Source organism: Anthonomus grandis, chromosome 5, assembly GCF_022605725.1.
Source record: "Anthonomus grandis grandis chromosome 5, icAntGran1.3, whole genome shotgun sequence".
Classification (NCBI taxonomy): Eukaryota; Metazoa; Arthropoda; class Insecta; order Coleoptera; family Curculionidae; genus Anthonomus; species Anthonomus grandis.
The window spans coordinates 8,569,334-8,585,834 of NC_065550.1; the positions used below are offsets into that span (position 1 = coordinate 8,569,334).

The 16,501-nt window shown below is 30.7% G+C and overlaps 1 protein-coding gene across 4 annotated transcripts in view; it reads right to left on the reverse strand.

Annotated features, from left to right (window-relative positions):
- LOC126736462 (transcription factor AP-2-epsilon) overlaps window positions 1-16,501 on the reverse strand; it is a 150,868-nt gene that overhangs the window by 58,171 nt on the left and 76,196 nt on the right. Inside the window, exons 1-2 of one of the 4 annotated variants that reach the window (XM_050440832.1) lie at window positions 3,664-3,873; window positions 3,134-3,409 (exon numbers count right to left, since the gene is read on the reverse strand). The exons of 1 other annotated variant lie outside the window; for it this stretch is intronic. In XM_050440832.1, coding sequence (XP_050296789.1) covers window positions 3,134-3,358 — 225 coding nt within the window. In that variant the 5' untranslated portion in view covers window positions 3,359-3,409; window positions 3,664-3,873. Of the gene's footprint in view, window positions 1-3,133; window positions 3,461-3,663; window positions 3,874-16,501 lie in introns of those variants that run through there. 2 more of the 4 variants (XM_050440831.1, XM_050440833.1) reach the window with 2 other exon arrangements.

A 16,501-nucleotide genomic window follows, 5' to 3' on the forward strand; every position in this document is an offset into this window, starting at 1 on the left:
CATTCATTAGTTAAAAAATTAAATTTATAAATAGTGTACTAAAAAAGTATTATTACCCATTGACTATTGGGAAAAAAAAGTATTAAGCTTTTTAAAACCTTAGAATATAATTTATGAAATAGTATTAAATCAGTATAGCAAATTTTTTTCCATCCAAGGTCTCTAAATATATTCAAATCGTGTTACGAAAAACTAAATTATTTTTAAACTAATTAAAAAATAATCTTACATTGCTAAATATCTTGCGTCTAATTAAAATTTATTAAATCTGGCAAATCATAATTATTAATAGTAATAAAATATTTGCCCCAAGAAAACTAGGAAACACCCCTGCAGGATACATATTAAAAGGTACGCTGCCGCTGTCTATAAACCAGTTAAACGATAAACAACTTATAATATCTTTTATAATCTTTACTGGTTTTATTTTAAAAAATTAATTGATTCTGAATAAAAGAGTGGCTTTTAAAAATGGAAATTAAGTTTCCTTTTTGAAAGAAGAGTTCTAGGAACTCTAGGAACATAAAAAATCAAGACATGGGCGTTGCACTGAAATTTTTAGGAAGAAAATAATTTGAATATCGTAAATTGATAAATATTACCTTAAACATTTTAAATATTGTCTTATTTAATTTTTACAATTTACTAGTCCAATATATCAGAATAAATCATATAATCGCTGTATTTTGACCAGCAGTTAATTTTACTATTTTTTCCTATTATGCAGTCGTGATTTGATGATCGTGCCTCGATTATACACTTTGACTTCCCCATCTGTAAATTACTGAGACCAGTAGCTCATCTGCGCTTCTAGACCACTACCATCCCACGAGGTTTCCTTATGGAGTCAATAAAAAAAGTTTAAAAAAAATTGTCTCAACTAATTTATTCTCAAAAATAGCGAATATACTTTATATTCTGCATCTGCGGCCGACTTATCGTTACTCAATTCAGACAATTTAAAATAAATTACAGTCGTTAGCGTAGAAAAATTCAAGCAATGCCGTAATTACACCATACACTATAAGGTACTATTAACTTCTTATACATTATAGCAACGTAATAACAGTTTTGTTGTTTTTTAATACCACTTGAAATTAATGAGTTAAACTAAGATTTTATTTTGTATAATATTATTAAAAAACCTAATTTTTTAAAATATTAATACTAATAAGCTAATATAACATTCAGAATGCTCATAAAATTAAATTTACTTAGATTTTATTTTTGAAAACTGAAATAGCTAAGGCCATTTTAGGTAAAAGTATTATATCTAAAGCAAATTTTTGCAAATGATTTCATTCTTTCAGGTTTACTTCCCTTAAACCGTAGAAGGAAAGGTAAGGCAGAAATACCATGTTCCTTGAAGAGTTACCAAGGGCTATTCTTGTCGAAATACTTGCGGTAAGATAGGATTAAAAAATTTATTCCGAGACCATATATTTCACAGTAAGGCTATACGGATGCTTTGAGTTGTAAAGACAAATGTGCATACACTGTAATACTTTGTAATAGAATAGATAAATAGAGATAACTTCAACCAACCACATCACAAATTTATATTTAGCTTATGGGCAGTACAAGCCTCGAGCTTTAATATATACAATACTGGATTCATTGCCTGGTAGAGTAGATGGTTTTGCTCACAGGTAAATAAAAACTCAATAGGGCACCAGGATATCTCGAAGGATAAAATCACTCTTTATATATAAACATACTATTTACCAAGCCGGGGTTTAATTGAATGAAACAAGGAACCAATTTTGTGCAAAAAAAAAAAATCAGAGACACTCAGCGTGTAAAAATAGGTATGCATCTGTAAGTGAAGTGTACTGAAATTTAAGAATCCGTCAGAATATCTTGTAAGTTCCATTGATAAAATTGAATATTTTAAAACGGAGGTAGCGAAGTAAGGTGCTTAAGGAAAAATCGACTGAAAGTTGGTTAAGTGCACTTTGACTTCATGTAGAGCCACATCTGCTATTTTTTCAAATATTTTAAAAATACTTACAAATAAAAGTACAATAAAAAATATAGGTCGGAGAGATGATACTTATAACTTCTTATTAACTACTTAAGGCATGGCACATTAAAAGTTGACTAATAATAATTCAAACACCAACATGTTGATAATAATCATGTTTTGAAATATATTTTCATGAAATTTCAAAAAAATATATATATACAGGCTTCACATTTGATATATACCTCGTCAATTTTGCAAATCTGGTACCATAGATAGTATTACTCATAGGCAAAGAAAAAGTCGATAGGGCACGAGGTTATCTATACATTGTGCCTCCCATTAAGTCGGCACTATTAGTATTTTTGTTATACAATACAGGGTCGGGTAAATAAGCAAACTACAAGTTACTATGTACTATAACCACTTACAGTAGGATTTTTTCTGCTAAATAAAATGGTGAAAAAAAAAGTGGAAATCGCATTTTCGTGAAAATGTGTAAAACGTACTTTTGTTAAATGGAATCATCTGTATATTTTTACACAAATCAAAAGAAAATTAATTTATTGATAAAAAGTTTATTTACACTAATAGCGTAAACCTAAAAATACCAAAGTTATAGTGATGTTAATAATTTTGCCAAATTTATACAAGTTGGCTTGGAACTTTTTAAGAGCATATAACAAACAAACATTGTTTGAATAAAAAATGACAGTAGCCATAAAGGTTCACACATTGGCAAAGCTTGTGATTTTTGTAAAATCTAAATTAGTAAAATGCCTTTTACGCATATTGGAAAATGTGATATGTCAACGAAATATAAATGACGTATACTGATCGAGTCAAATTAGTTAGAAGCTTCACATACATTTAAGAATCCGTAAAATATCTTCTAAGTTACATTGATAGAATTGAATACTTTACAAAGGAAGTAGCAAAGTAAGGTGATTAAGAAAATACCGACTGGGAGTTCTACTGCTGAGAGGTCCACAAAGCCTTTGAGTTCATCTAGAGCCACAACATCTCCTATTCTTTTTTAAAACTTTTTAAAAATACTTACAAATAAAAGCACAATTAAATTATAGGTTAGAGAGATCCCATTCAATAACTTTTCATTAGCTATAACAACATAAAAAATTGACCCAATAGGCTTTGGTTTTGGTATCTTACCTCATCCTCATCATCATTTCCATTTTCTTGCGGATCGTCTTCCATCAAAACAAACCCCACATCATTATTATTATTCTTGTGATCAGGCGTATGGTTTTCATCTCCAACATGATTTTCGTCATTATCATGCACGATTAAAATCCTGCGACGTTTTGAACGAGGACTCATTAGATCTACTGTGAGCTGGTCACTTGAAAGCGAGTCTGGTGAATCCGGGTTGTCCATTATCCGCAGGTAATTCCGTTTTTGAATTATACTTGTGAAAGATGAGCTAAACTTGTTTGATTTGATTTTTTTAAATTTAGAGTAAAATATTGGATCTGGTTTCTAAAATTAATATTTATGGTTGCAGAACTCAAATTGATAAGACCAGTATGTAGGAATTTAAAAAACTGAAATAGTAAAACCTGTATTTCTTTTTAAATAATAAGCTTTCTTTCTTTTATAATATTTAAAAAAATACGTAAAAAATTGATATAGCAAATGAATAATTTCTAATTATATGGGGACGCAAGCATAAAAAAGCTTACGACAAATTCGTAAAGAGAAATCCCAGATATATGAACGACTGCCACCCCATCAATAACGAAATTAAACCAGCTCAACCAGCCCAAGTCAGAAATACTTGTTCACAGTCCCTACATGACGTCACTTCGCGAAGAATAGACTACTAAAAACCGTAATTTTCGGGCGCGAGAGGGCGTTCGGCCGTTTTACGGTACCAACAACGTCGTGATTGCTCGCTCGAGGCAAACTGAGGTACCCAGTTGCCTTGGGCGGTAGTAGCACGGATTGAGTAGCCCGAGGGGAAGGGGACATTCGAAATAGTGATCTCTGATGAAGGTTACTTGGTATTTAGGTGCGTACCTGTTGAGATCTTTGTAGAAGATTTTAGTACCTTTTAGTGCGGGTTTCACATATTTTTTCACTATGTATTTTTTAAGTGACTATCTTATGGAATAGCAAATAATTTTAATGTAAATATGATATAAAGTCTATTCATATTCATCAAGTACACCTTGTTTCTGATAAAAAATTTTATACTTAATATGGAGTTCAATTCCAAACAAATTTGATTCTATATTAAAAAAAATAGTAAAATTATTGACAATGTAACATTTAAATACTTTTTCAGATAATACATTATCAAACATCAACAAGCTAAAGCTAAGTAAAAATTTTTTTAAGCAAAAGTTTTTTTATAATAGTGAATTAGGAGATTTTTTATCTTTATAAAAGAAATATTTAGTTTTTGTACCTTGTGTTAGAGACGTTACCCGATTTTAAATATATCTAGCTTTTAAAGAAAAAAGTACAATTTTATTTTTATTTTATTATGAAATTTAATTTTTAGCTTTTTAATAGTAAAATTTTATATTTATAGGGATGAGCTTATAAATAGATTTATAAAATTTTGAAAGTAATTCTTAATAAATAGGATTTTTAGTTAAAATTTTGTATAGTGTTTTATTACTAATTAAGATAAACATAAAATTTTTATTTAATTTATTTAAATATAAATTTAAACTATTAAAATTTAGTAGTAATGATTATTTATTTTTATATTTAGTATTTTTTTTAGGTTAAATAAAGGAATTCGGCAAAATTTTCCCCCTGTTTATTAAAAACATATCTTTCTGGGAATAATTTAAAGTCTAACCTACCCAATGAGTAATTCAATGGCCGCGGTACCTTAACCGTTCAAAGGTAGCATAATCATTAGTTTCTTAATTAGAAGCTCGTATGAAGGGTTGAATGAGGAAAAAGCTGTCTCTATTTAATGTAATTAGAATTTTATTTTTAAGTTAAAAAGCTTAAATTTTTATTGAAGACGAGAAGACCCTATAGAGTTTCATATTAAATCTTTTAGGATTTAAGGATTTTAATGTATTTAGTATTTAATTGGGGTGATTGAAAAATTAAATGAACTTTTTCTTAATAAAATCATAAATTTATTAATCCTTTATTCTCTTTATATCATTTAGATCCTTTATTTAAGATTACAAGATAAAATTACCTTAGGGATAACAGCGTAATTTTTTTTTAGAGTTCAAATCGAAAAAAAGATTGCGACGTCGATGTTGCTCTACTACTTTCCGTCGAAAAATCATTATAAGTAGTCAATATTATAGTTCCTCCGTAAAGTAAATTACTTTTATTAAATCTAGTGACTACAGGATAATTTTAAACGCACTAGTTTTTTAAAAGTAATTTATTCTGAATTATACAGGGTTGCTTAAAATGTGTGATCTTTTTTTTTAAGTGGAACATCCTGTATATTATCGAATAATCTGAAAGACCGTTTATTTTAAATCATCCTATACCTAAATACTAAGGTTGCGGAAAAATAACCCTGTTGCTGTAAAAATCGAAATTCAGCATAATGTAGTATTTATCGTAGATAGGAATGAAAAGTCATAATTAAAAATGGCAATATGAATATTTGACAATAAGTACATCACTAATAATAAATTCGTATATTTCAACATGCTGTTTTTTTACCATTGACGGTGATACATTGTGATTATTATAAGAAGAAAAGGAGATGCAAAACAAGATATAGATTTATCGGGATTTCTCATCGGCATCGGTCAGAAACACGTGTCGGCAGGTAACATCCGAAATATTCTGACAAACCCATATATTTTTATATTATTAAATATATGCATGGTAAGAACATAACCCCCTTATCAAATTACGAGATAGTTTTACCACTAACCAAAACGCTTTATTTTTACTCTGGACACGTGTTTTGCTAAGGATGTTAGCAACTTCGGGAGAACATTAAAACTAAATTAAAACTTCTTACAAATGGCCTTATATACTAAAGATGTAACTAATAGAGCGAAAAATGCAATAAAGCATGGCCGAACAAATCTTAAACACTAACTAAACTATATAATTGACTATAAAGGATTGGACCTTTATCCCTGTTAAGAATGTTTTTTTTGATTTTTGAATATTGCTAAACTATCGTATGCATCTAATTTTCTGTCGTTATCAATTGGTTTAACTAATTTTAAGTTGTCTATCCAACCAAATTGACCATTATTTAAAGATATTCAGCCACACTTGACTTTTCAAGTCATCCATATTTCACATGAGCTACATGCTCTTTACTAAATCTGACATTAATTGATCTTCTGGTTTGTCCTATGTACTTTTTATCACAATCGTTGCAATTAATCTCATAGCTCCCAGACTTTTCATTCGTATTTATTTTATCTTTTGGGTTTCCTAAGAAAATTCGTAACTTGGCCGAACTTTGAATGGTCTATTCTTACACCTAAGTATTCGAAAACCCTATCAAATCCTCTCGTCAAGATATGATCGTATGGTATTGCAACGAAAGTTATTTTCATCTTTTTGAAATGTGGTAGAGCTTTTAAGATTAACTTTAAACCTATGTCTTCTAATCAGCTTATTAATAATCTTATCGTCATAACCATTTACTCTAGCAACTATTTTAATTGTTGCCTTTTATTTATTAAATCTGCTATTACTTAGAGGAAATAAGACCAAGCGATGTACCAAGAAATGCATGCTAGCCATGTTATGTTGAAAACAATGGTAAGAGTCACTAGTTATGTATCTAAAAGTATTTGTTTATTTTCTATAAATATTAAATTCTAACTTATTATTATTTTTGATGACAAGAGTATCTAAGAATAGAAGTTGATTATTTGTTTCTTGTTTGAAGGTAAAGTTAATAGAGGAAAAACAGTTATTGAGTTGTTCTACAAAATTAGCAATATTGCGTTTGCTTTTGTCGAAGACAGCAAACAGATCATCAACATATCTTAACCAAACTCGTGGAAAGTATTGAAATTTGTTTTTGGCATTTAACTCAAAACGGTTCATGAAGTGATCTGCTAGGAAGGGAGAGGGGCAATTACCTATGGCTGCACCTTCCAGTAGTTTATAGTATAAGTTGTTATATTAAAAAATATTTTGTAACATGCAAAGTTTTGTTAATTTAATTATTTCTTGGATATTATCGAAACCATTACTTTCCAGAAGTTCAATCAGATATTCCAAAGTTATCGTTATGTAGGAATGCTTGAGAACAAAGAATCATTACATCGAAAGAAACAAGAATACATTACAAGAATACACTCATTTTGTAATTTTAATATCTCAAATTGCTTTACTAAAAACTTTAAAATGTTGCAAGTTGGAGATCCTATAGTGGAGACAAAATGTTATCGCCGTGGCCCTATTAGTTGGCCTCCAAGAGCTCCAGACCTCACACCACTGGACTATTGTTTGTGGGGTTGGTTGAAAATTAAGATGTACGAAATAAAAGTCGACACTCGGCAGTGTTTGTCAAAGAAAGACAAGAATCACTTAGAAAAGCAACAAGGGTCCTTCGCAGAGAAAGTGGATTGTGTTTGAAGGTTAACTAAAGGTGGTATTTTTAAATATTGGTTAAAACAGCGCTACAATTAAAACCAGGTTAATGTAGGAAATTTTGTTTCTAAATACGCAATGTTTTGAAAATAAATGAGAATTGCCTAAAAACATACCAAGTTTTTCAAATTATTTTCACCTGTACAATTCTCACCTGGAGTTTGGTGCGTTTCTCCCGACTCACCCCGTATATTTATTAAATTCTATCTATGATATAAGCAAATAAAACTTACCAATACAGTATATTACTAATTTGTACAGTACAATAGTAAACAAAATTTGTTTTATGAATTATGTATAAAAATTAGGTAACCAGACTTGTATAATTAAACCAGGTAAATATGCGCTGCAACATTTCACATGTGCGCCACTGAAATGTGATTATCTCTTTTCAATTCTTGTATTATGTCCCCTCTGTCTTTCTTTCGAACCCATCAACCCATCATTAACGAGTAACGGTCCACATTCAATAGTATTGCTATGCCTATGCGGTACCTTTTGAGATAACCAAATTTAAATTGGATTTTCGTATGAAAACTGTATATCGTGTAGCGTCCAGTTTTTTTTTAATAGCGAGATTTTGCCTCTCCCGCTTGAAGGTCTTCAAATAAAAATCTATTAAGTGTACTTATTAAAGTTAACAGGTTCCTTGTCAACAAATTTTTATGATAAGAAATTATAAATTCAGCTAGGGTCATGACTCTGGTATTTTAAAAAAGTTGAATATACATACTCACCGGGGATACTTTTAATAAACTCCTGTAGATTAGGCCTCTATTGAGCTTTATAGTAAAGTCTTATTGTACTATTTTAACAGGAAAAACCGTTAATTCTTTTCTTTTATCGAAATGAATTGAATAGATTAATTAGAGGCCCAATTAATTTTAAATGTTCACCGACCCCTTGACTTTGAACAAATATTGGATGGTTTTAAAACTGGAAAAAATACGATTTTTAATAATAATTTGCTTTATTGTATGACATACAATACAGAATACATATAAAATATAAATTATAGGTGATCAATACAGGGTGTTTCGGGAGGAAAGGGAAATATTTTAGGAACATATTCAGAAGGTCAAAATAACATAAATTAACCCATATGTTTTCATCCGATTTTTAACCGTTTCTGAAATAATTGGCTCTAAAGTTTTTTTTGTAAATCTTTGAAATAATTACGTTCTCTGTATTTCTAACTCACGTTGCAGATATTTCATCATTGTTTGTTAATACTTATTTTAATTGACTGGTAGTTTTAACAAGAATGGTTGTCAGTTTGATTGATTCTGAGCGTTTCAATTTGAAAAGAGCAAAGTTTCCATTACGTAATGCCTTACACATTCACCCATAGGGAGCCATGCTGACATGATATTCGTGTATGGTTTCTGTAATGGTAGCGCATTACGTGCTGTTGATGAATACCGACATCGTTTACCAAATCAAAGAATTCCTAATCGAAAAGTTTTTCAGACAGTATTTGCAAATGCTCAGGAAACAGGAATGTTTCCAAGCGTAAGAATTAATTCTGAACGAGAGGCGGGACTAAATGTGGAAAATGAAGAAAATGTTCTGGATATGGCTGAAGAGAACCCGAGTGTTAGTACGAGGCGGATTACAAAAGAACTTCGATTAGCATCACATGTGGACGTTTGGAAGACACTTACGAAAAACCATTTTAAGCCTTTCCATATTCAACCAGTTCACCATCTTCAAGAGGGTGATTATGGCTTAAGGTTTCAATTTTGCGAATGGATCCAATAAAATCGAGGCCTACATAAATACATTTTATTTAGCGATGAAGCTCATTTTACCCGCAATGGAATTGATAAGCGACACAATGTACATCGGTGGTCAGATGAAAATCCTCATGCCACGTTTGAACGAAACTTTCAACACTGATTTAGTTTTAACGTGTAGTGTAGGATGCTGAACGACCAGTTGTTTGGTCCTTTTGTATTAGATGAGCGTCTTACTGAAGAAGCACACGATGGGGCCCCGCCTCATTTTAGTCGCCGAGTGCGTAATTTCTTAGACAATCGTTTTCCTGATCTTTGGATTGGCAGAGGAGGACCTCAAGTTTGGCTACCGAGGTCATTAAATCCACTGGATTATTGCCTCTGGATGAAAGCTTTAGTGTACGAAATATCAGTAAAAACCGTAGGAGGACTCCACAATCAAATTTTGAATGCTTCAAATATTATTAAAAACAATCCTCAAGCAATTAAACGTGCAACACGAGCGCTTAACAACCGTGCTGCAGCTTGCCTTGAAGTTGGTGGGGGTATTTACGAAAACATTTTAAATTAGTGGAATTTTGTTTTTTTACTAGTATTTGTTTGTGTTGCTTTTAAAATAAAAAATCTTACAAAAAGCTTCAGAACCGATTATTTCAGAAAGGGCTGAGAATCGGATTAAGACATATGGGTTAATTTATCTTATTTTGACCTTCTGAACATGTTCCCAAAATATTTCCCTTTCCTTCCGAAACACCCTGTATATAAGTATAGTATACAGGGTGTTTCCTAACTACGGTACGAAACTATACAGGGTGAATCGTTAGGTCGTTTTATGAAAAGAAGTTCCTATGAACGTATGTCGGGAGTTGCTTTGTTTCTGAGATACAGGGCGATGAAGGTTCAAAAAAATAACGGTATTTTAAAAATACTATAACTATCCTTAAACCGATTTGGTTGAAATTTGGTGCAGTTATTTGAAGTTATAAGACGCTTATTTAGCTGTAACTAGATTGAAATTATTAGGTCCAGTGGCGTGTCAGTGGGCACCACATGCTTATTGTTGAGAAAAAAACAAGGCCAATAATAGTTTTGCAGCTTTTTATTTATTTTTGTATTTAAGCAACTAAAAATACAATTTTTTCGTATCTTATATTATCTTCATATCTGGCAAATTTAAAGTATCTTTAACTCATTCTAAAAATTATCCATGGACGACAACATGAAATAAAAACCAATTAATTCGATAAACCATTTCGACCTTAAAGTAAATGAGCAAAATGCCCACCTTCTGATAAAATACACGACTGCAAACGATTTGTCATTGAGTGTCTGACACGCTCAAAAATACCTGGAGTATCCCTTATGATATTGCAATTGACAATTATCCGATTCCTCAAGTCATTCACATCTAGAACAGGAGTTTTATAAACAAGAGCCTTCAGATGGCCCCATAAATAGTAATCCAGGGGATTCATATCAGGACTGCGAGCCGGCCAATTTTGAGGTCCTGCACGTCCAATCCAGCAATTAGGGTAGATGACGTCGAGATGCTGACGAGCAAGAACACTGAAATGAGCTGGAGCCCTGTCGTGCATAAACCACATGTTGACTCTTACTTGTAGGGGTACTTTTTCTAATAAAGTGAGTAAATGGTGTTGCAAGAAATCCGTGTAGGATTCACCTGTTAATCTTGCCGGTAAAAAAAATGGGCCAATTAGGTAGTCACCAAAAATTCCTATCCTGTTCAGCGAACATTGTTGCTGAAAATGAGTTTCTCTAATAACGTGGGGATTTTCGTCGGCCCAAAAATGATCATTGTGGAAGTTCATAATAGCATCTCTTGAAAAATTTGCCTCGTCCGTAAATAAAATATTTGGTAGGAAATTATTATTGTGTGCCATCGTATGAATCAACCACCTGCAAAACATTAATCTTGGATGAAAATCCCGAGGCAGTAGAGCTTGTACACGCTGTATGTGATATGGATACAGGAGGTTTTTTTTTAGAACTTTCCAAACGGTTTTTGAACTAACTTCAAGCTGCAGTGCAATCTTCCTGATACTATTGGAAGGATCTTCTTCTATCGCATCAAGTATAGCTTCTTCCAGTTCAGGCGTTGTTATAGTTTCTGGTCTTCCACCATCCATATTTTTATTAAAACTCCCAGTTTCACATAATCTTGCATGTAGTTTTCTAAATGTTTTTGCACATGGAATTACTCTGTTAGGATATCTGTCCTGGTAAATTCTTCGTGCTTCTTTCGCAATTCCATTTGCTAATCCATAAATAAAGTGCATGTCGGTCATTTCATGGTTAGTAAAATTATTCATGATGGAGTAATGAATTAGTGCTAATTGACAGCTGCATTTTACTTATAGCAATTCTATCAATGTCAGCTGGTCTCCAAAGCAGATAAGTACAAAGGAGGTACTTGAATTAGTAGTACTTGCCAATTATTTGTCATAAGAAGCAATGTATTTGTTATTTTGTTGTATTTCAAAAATCTGATAATAAAAATCGTAGAAGTTGAATGTTTATTATCATAGTAAACAAGACACAAGAGACCAAAAAGTCGTGCATTGGAGGGTGGACATTTTGCTCATGTACCTTAAGGTCGAAATTGTTTATCGAATTAATTGGTTTTTATTTCATGTTGTCCATGGATAATTTTTAGAATGAGTTAAAGATACTTTAAATTTTTTTTCTCGAAAACAAAGCCAGATATGAAGATAATAAGATAAGATATGAAAAAGTTGTATTTTTAGTTGCTTAAATACAAAAATAAATAAAAAGCTGCAAAACAATTATTGGCCTTGTTTTTTTCTCAACAATAAGCATGTGGTGCCCACTGACACGCCACTGGACCTAATAATTTCAATCTAATTACAGCTAAATAAGCGTCTTATAACTTCAAATAACTGCACCAAATTTCAACCAAATCGGTTTAAGGATAGTTATAGTATTTTTAAAATACTGTTATTGTATTATTATTATTTGAACCTTCATCGCCCTGTATCTCAGAAACAAAGCAACTCCCGACATACGTTCATAGGAACTTTTTTTCATTAAACGACCTAACGATTCACCCTGTATAGTCGTAGTACAAATAGAAAAGATTTTAAATAAAAGCATGTTTATAAAGTTCAATATTGATTAATGAAAAAGTGGTTTATTGCATTTGCATTTAATGCTCTCTCCAGCAAATGTGATTTCAAAGTCTTGCGAAATTCGGTAAAATATAACATGGACTTGACTTCAAATGGTAGATAAATAGTAAATGTAGATGTGCTTTTTTTGTATTATATATTATAGAGGTTTCAGCTAACTCAGAACATGGGTTGGAAGATAAAAACCATGCTCGCCGTTGATGAGTGGATATGAATGGAAATGGAAATATGAATTCCAGGAAGAGTTATATAATATATCATATTTAAAAAAAAATTGACAGGGTTTTGCTATTTAATATTAGTTAATACCGAACTACTCTTTTTTATAGTTCAAAAATAAGGTCAAATTGAGTTGCAAAACATGAACCCCAGAATGGAAGTGAGATTCGAATATGCAAGTTAAAAAGGGTACAATAGACTGATCTAGACGTCGCCAGGTTTAATTCATATCGTCTGCAAATAGACCGTTGATGTTCAGTTATAACATATACATATAATATACCTATTACTTCAGCTTTAAAAAAAAACAAGACAATTTGATAAATTAAGAAGCATTTTAAAGTCACGGTATAGAAAAAAGATATGGTATGTAATAATTTTTGTATTTTAAGAAGAACTATAATTTGCGATAAAGACATATTAACGCAGCAATTTTGAGTTTTAGTAGATATCTGCTTTTTTAGCAAATATGTTTCTAACCGCTCCTTATACGTATTACTGGACAGGAGACATAAATTGGCAGAAACAACCTAAACACATCCCATATACAAGTAAATTTAAGTATTTTACCACACCCATCAAACGCTAACAAGTCTTAAACCACAGGGAAAAAATTGAAGGAAATAAATTAACAAGCGCCACGCAAGCGGCTTTTGCCTTGTATATTCAAATTCTCGATCGATTTTTCATGTTCATCTTGATTTATGTTTCCTAGCTTGCGTTTGATGTGCATCGCTTTGATGTAACTTAATTATCTTCGACATGATGTACATTATTTAAAAGAATATATTTTATGACGATTTGTACAACAGAAAGTATCTATCTAATTTTAATGTTTTTTTAAATTTTAATGTTTTTTTATTTAAACACCATTTTTTCAGATTTTAGTTTTTTGTATATTCCGCATTAAGAGTAATCCTCGAAATTATCGTTTGTATAAGCAAACTTAAGTTTTAATCTCTAGAGTTTACCATTTTTTTACGAAAACACGTTTGCAAAGTTTGCGATTTTTGTAAAATCTTAATTTAGAGAAACGAAAAAGAAGAAAATTTAGAAGTAACGAAAACGTATTTAAAAGAACTAGAAGAAGGAACCAATTTATTGTAAGCGAGGATGTTGAACTGTCTATTTTGGCATATTTTGCAGCTCATATCGAAAACTCAACTAGAAATTTTGCAAGAGCTTACGGTGTGAGTTTAGTAACAATATGGTGGGTCCTTACAAATATAAAAAAATACAATTTAAGCCATATAAGTATCGACCAGTACCAATATTGTTTCCTCGCGATAACGAAAGAAGACTTGCTTTTTGCAACTGGTTACGTAATGCATATGAAGCAAATGATAATATGTTAAGCTGCAAAATTTGGAGCGACGAAGTCAACTTTTGAAACAAAGGAATGTTTAACCGTAAAAATGTACACTATTGGTCCCAAGAAGATCCCAAAAACCTTAACACTAAACACCTAGGTCACCAGACCTAACTCCCCTCGACTTTTATTTTTGGGATTACATAAACAATGAAATGTATAAAAAATACAGAACCGTTCCTGAACTTCCAACAAATATTAGGCAAATAATTGCATAAATTAGATGTAAGATCAATCTTAGAAGCTTAAAGACGCGTGCTTAAGTAGCTCAGAAATGTATTGAACAATATAACGATATTTTTGCTCATTTTTGTAAATTTAGGAAGTTTTCTTGATGTTATTTTTTATATTTCAAAGCCAATTTGCCTAAATTTGGTAAAATTATTAATACGCTATGACTTTGTTATTTTTAGATTTAGGCTTTAAGTGTAAATACACTTTTTTAATAAGAAAATTATAACTATAGAATATACAAGGAATTCCATTGAATAAAATTACATTTTTAACATTTTCTCGAAAAATGCGATGTTCAGTATTTTTTCTGATTTTACCATTCTAATCAACAGAAAAAATCCCACTAGTTTGTTAGTTTAAATTTATCTTAATAGACGCGTATTTTACTATATTGCATATAAATAGGTTAAAATATCGTCAAATTTTTCTTAGTCAAAAAATGAATAATCAAAATTTAAAAAAAATTTAAATTTTGGCAGTATTTTCAGAATCTGATACTGAATATATTGCTGCAGCAAAAATGTTCATCTAAAGCTTTAAAAGAAACTTTAATTTACTTTAAAGTACTTGTAGAAAATTTCAAAGCGATATGTTCATCTATTTATTTTTTAACATACAAAAGTTAAAATTTAATAATCATGATAAATAATCCTAATAAATATTACCAAAAAAAGTCTTCAATTAATCTTTACATTTTTAAGCTAAATAGAAAATGTAATAATAAAAAAAAATGACACTTGTGTGAAAGTGTTTTTTAATGGGCAAGGGGTATACCATGTGTGTATGCTTTTACAGGGTGTTATTAAAATATTTAGACAAACTTTAACCATTGAATCTTTGAACAGGAGTCTTGTATACTGATGATTTCAAATGTCCCCATAAAAAAAATGGTGGATTACTGTCGTGCGATCTAGGCAGTCCTGGCCATAGTCCTCCTCTTCCAATTGATCGGACAATTATTATCCAGGAATTCTTGCGCAACGAGAAATATGTATGTACCGCATGTGATAGATACATGCGACGTTCTCTAAGAGGAATTTCCTCCATTAATCCAGGTAGCTCAAATTCCAAAAATCGTGGGTACTCTTCGCTGCCAAGTGGTCACTAATAATTCCAATCCAAATATTTATCAAAAAGTCGTATTGCGCATATAAAAGAGAAAAATATGTGACAGATGTCCAATTATTTAAGAAAATAAATTAATTAAATTGTTTTAAGTACAATGCTTAAATATTAAAAATACTATAATGAAAACAAATCGATGTCATGCTATTTTTTTCAAAAAACGCTGGATAACATTATCCATATCTACACTCGTGGAGGGTCTAAAAGCAAAGTAAATCAAGTGGTATACATCACAGAGCATGTAATTAAAATAAAATACGTTAAATTCTTTTACAATTCTTTAGAACAATATTATCATTTCTTTTAGTGCTGGATATGCTTTAGCTTGAAAACAAAGGCGTTGCAAACTTATGTCCATATAACCATTTCTTTTTCAAATTGGCCAAGGATTCGATCGTTAAAGTTTGTCTATTTATTTTATTAACAACCTGTATAACTATCATAATGAGAGAGATTCATTTAAAAAATATTTAGTATAGAAGAGGTCACTTTGGAAAAAGTATATTTAAGTTTACTAGTTATTTTTCTTATATTTTAATTATGATTTTCGATATGTCAGAATCAGGTTTAATTTTTAAATTGTTTAAGTATTAAGTTTGTTAAGTTATTCTTGATCTTATGTGTTTTCTCTATAAAGAATTTATTACAGATGAATTAATTCCTAAGGCCAAATAACGTACGCAGCATTGTATTAAATTAATGCGTTTGTGCTGTTTGAATTCAAATGAAATTTCCATACCGCGACTTTCTTAATATATGAATTGTATATAATGCAATTTCTTGATTACATTATATAATCTTGATTACATTTTTTTTCGGAGACTCTCTTTTTATAAAAGTGTAGCAAATAAATTTAATCAGCATTAAATCAATTATTAGCATTTAGTTTATTTTACTAAACAGAGCTAACAAAGGTAAAAAGATGGCTCGAGGGTAAAGCCATCCTTTCTCTACTGCATGAAAACATCCCATGTATAAGTTATTACCTTGGAATATTAAAGCAGAATCCTCTTCAAAACATACTAGTTATCTTTGTCGGTTGATGACATTAGCTTATTCACGTAAACTAAAAACATTATAAGTGCCTAAACTGTTTTTTGTGGCAAAT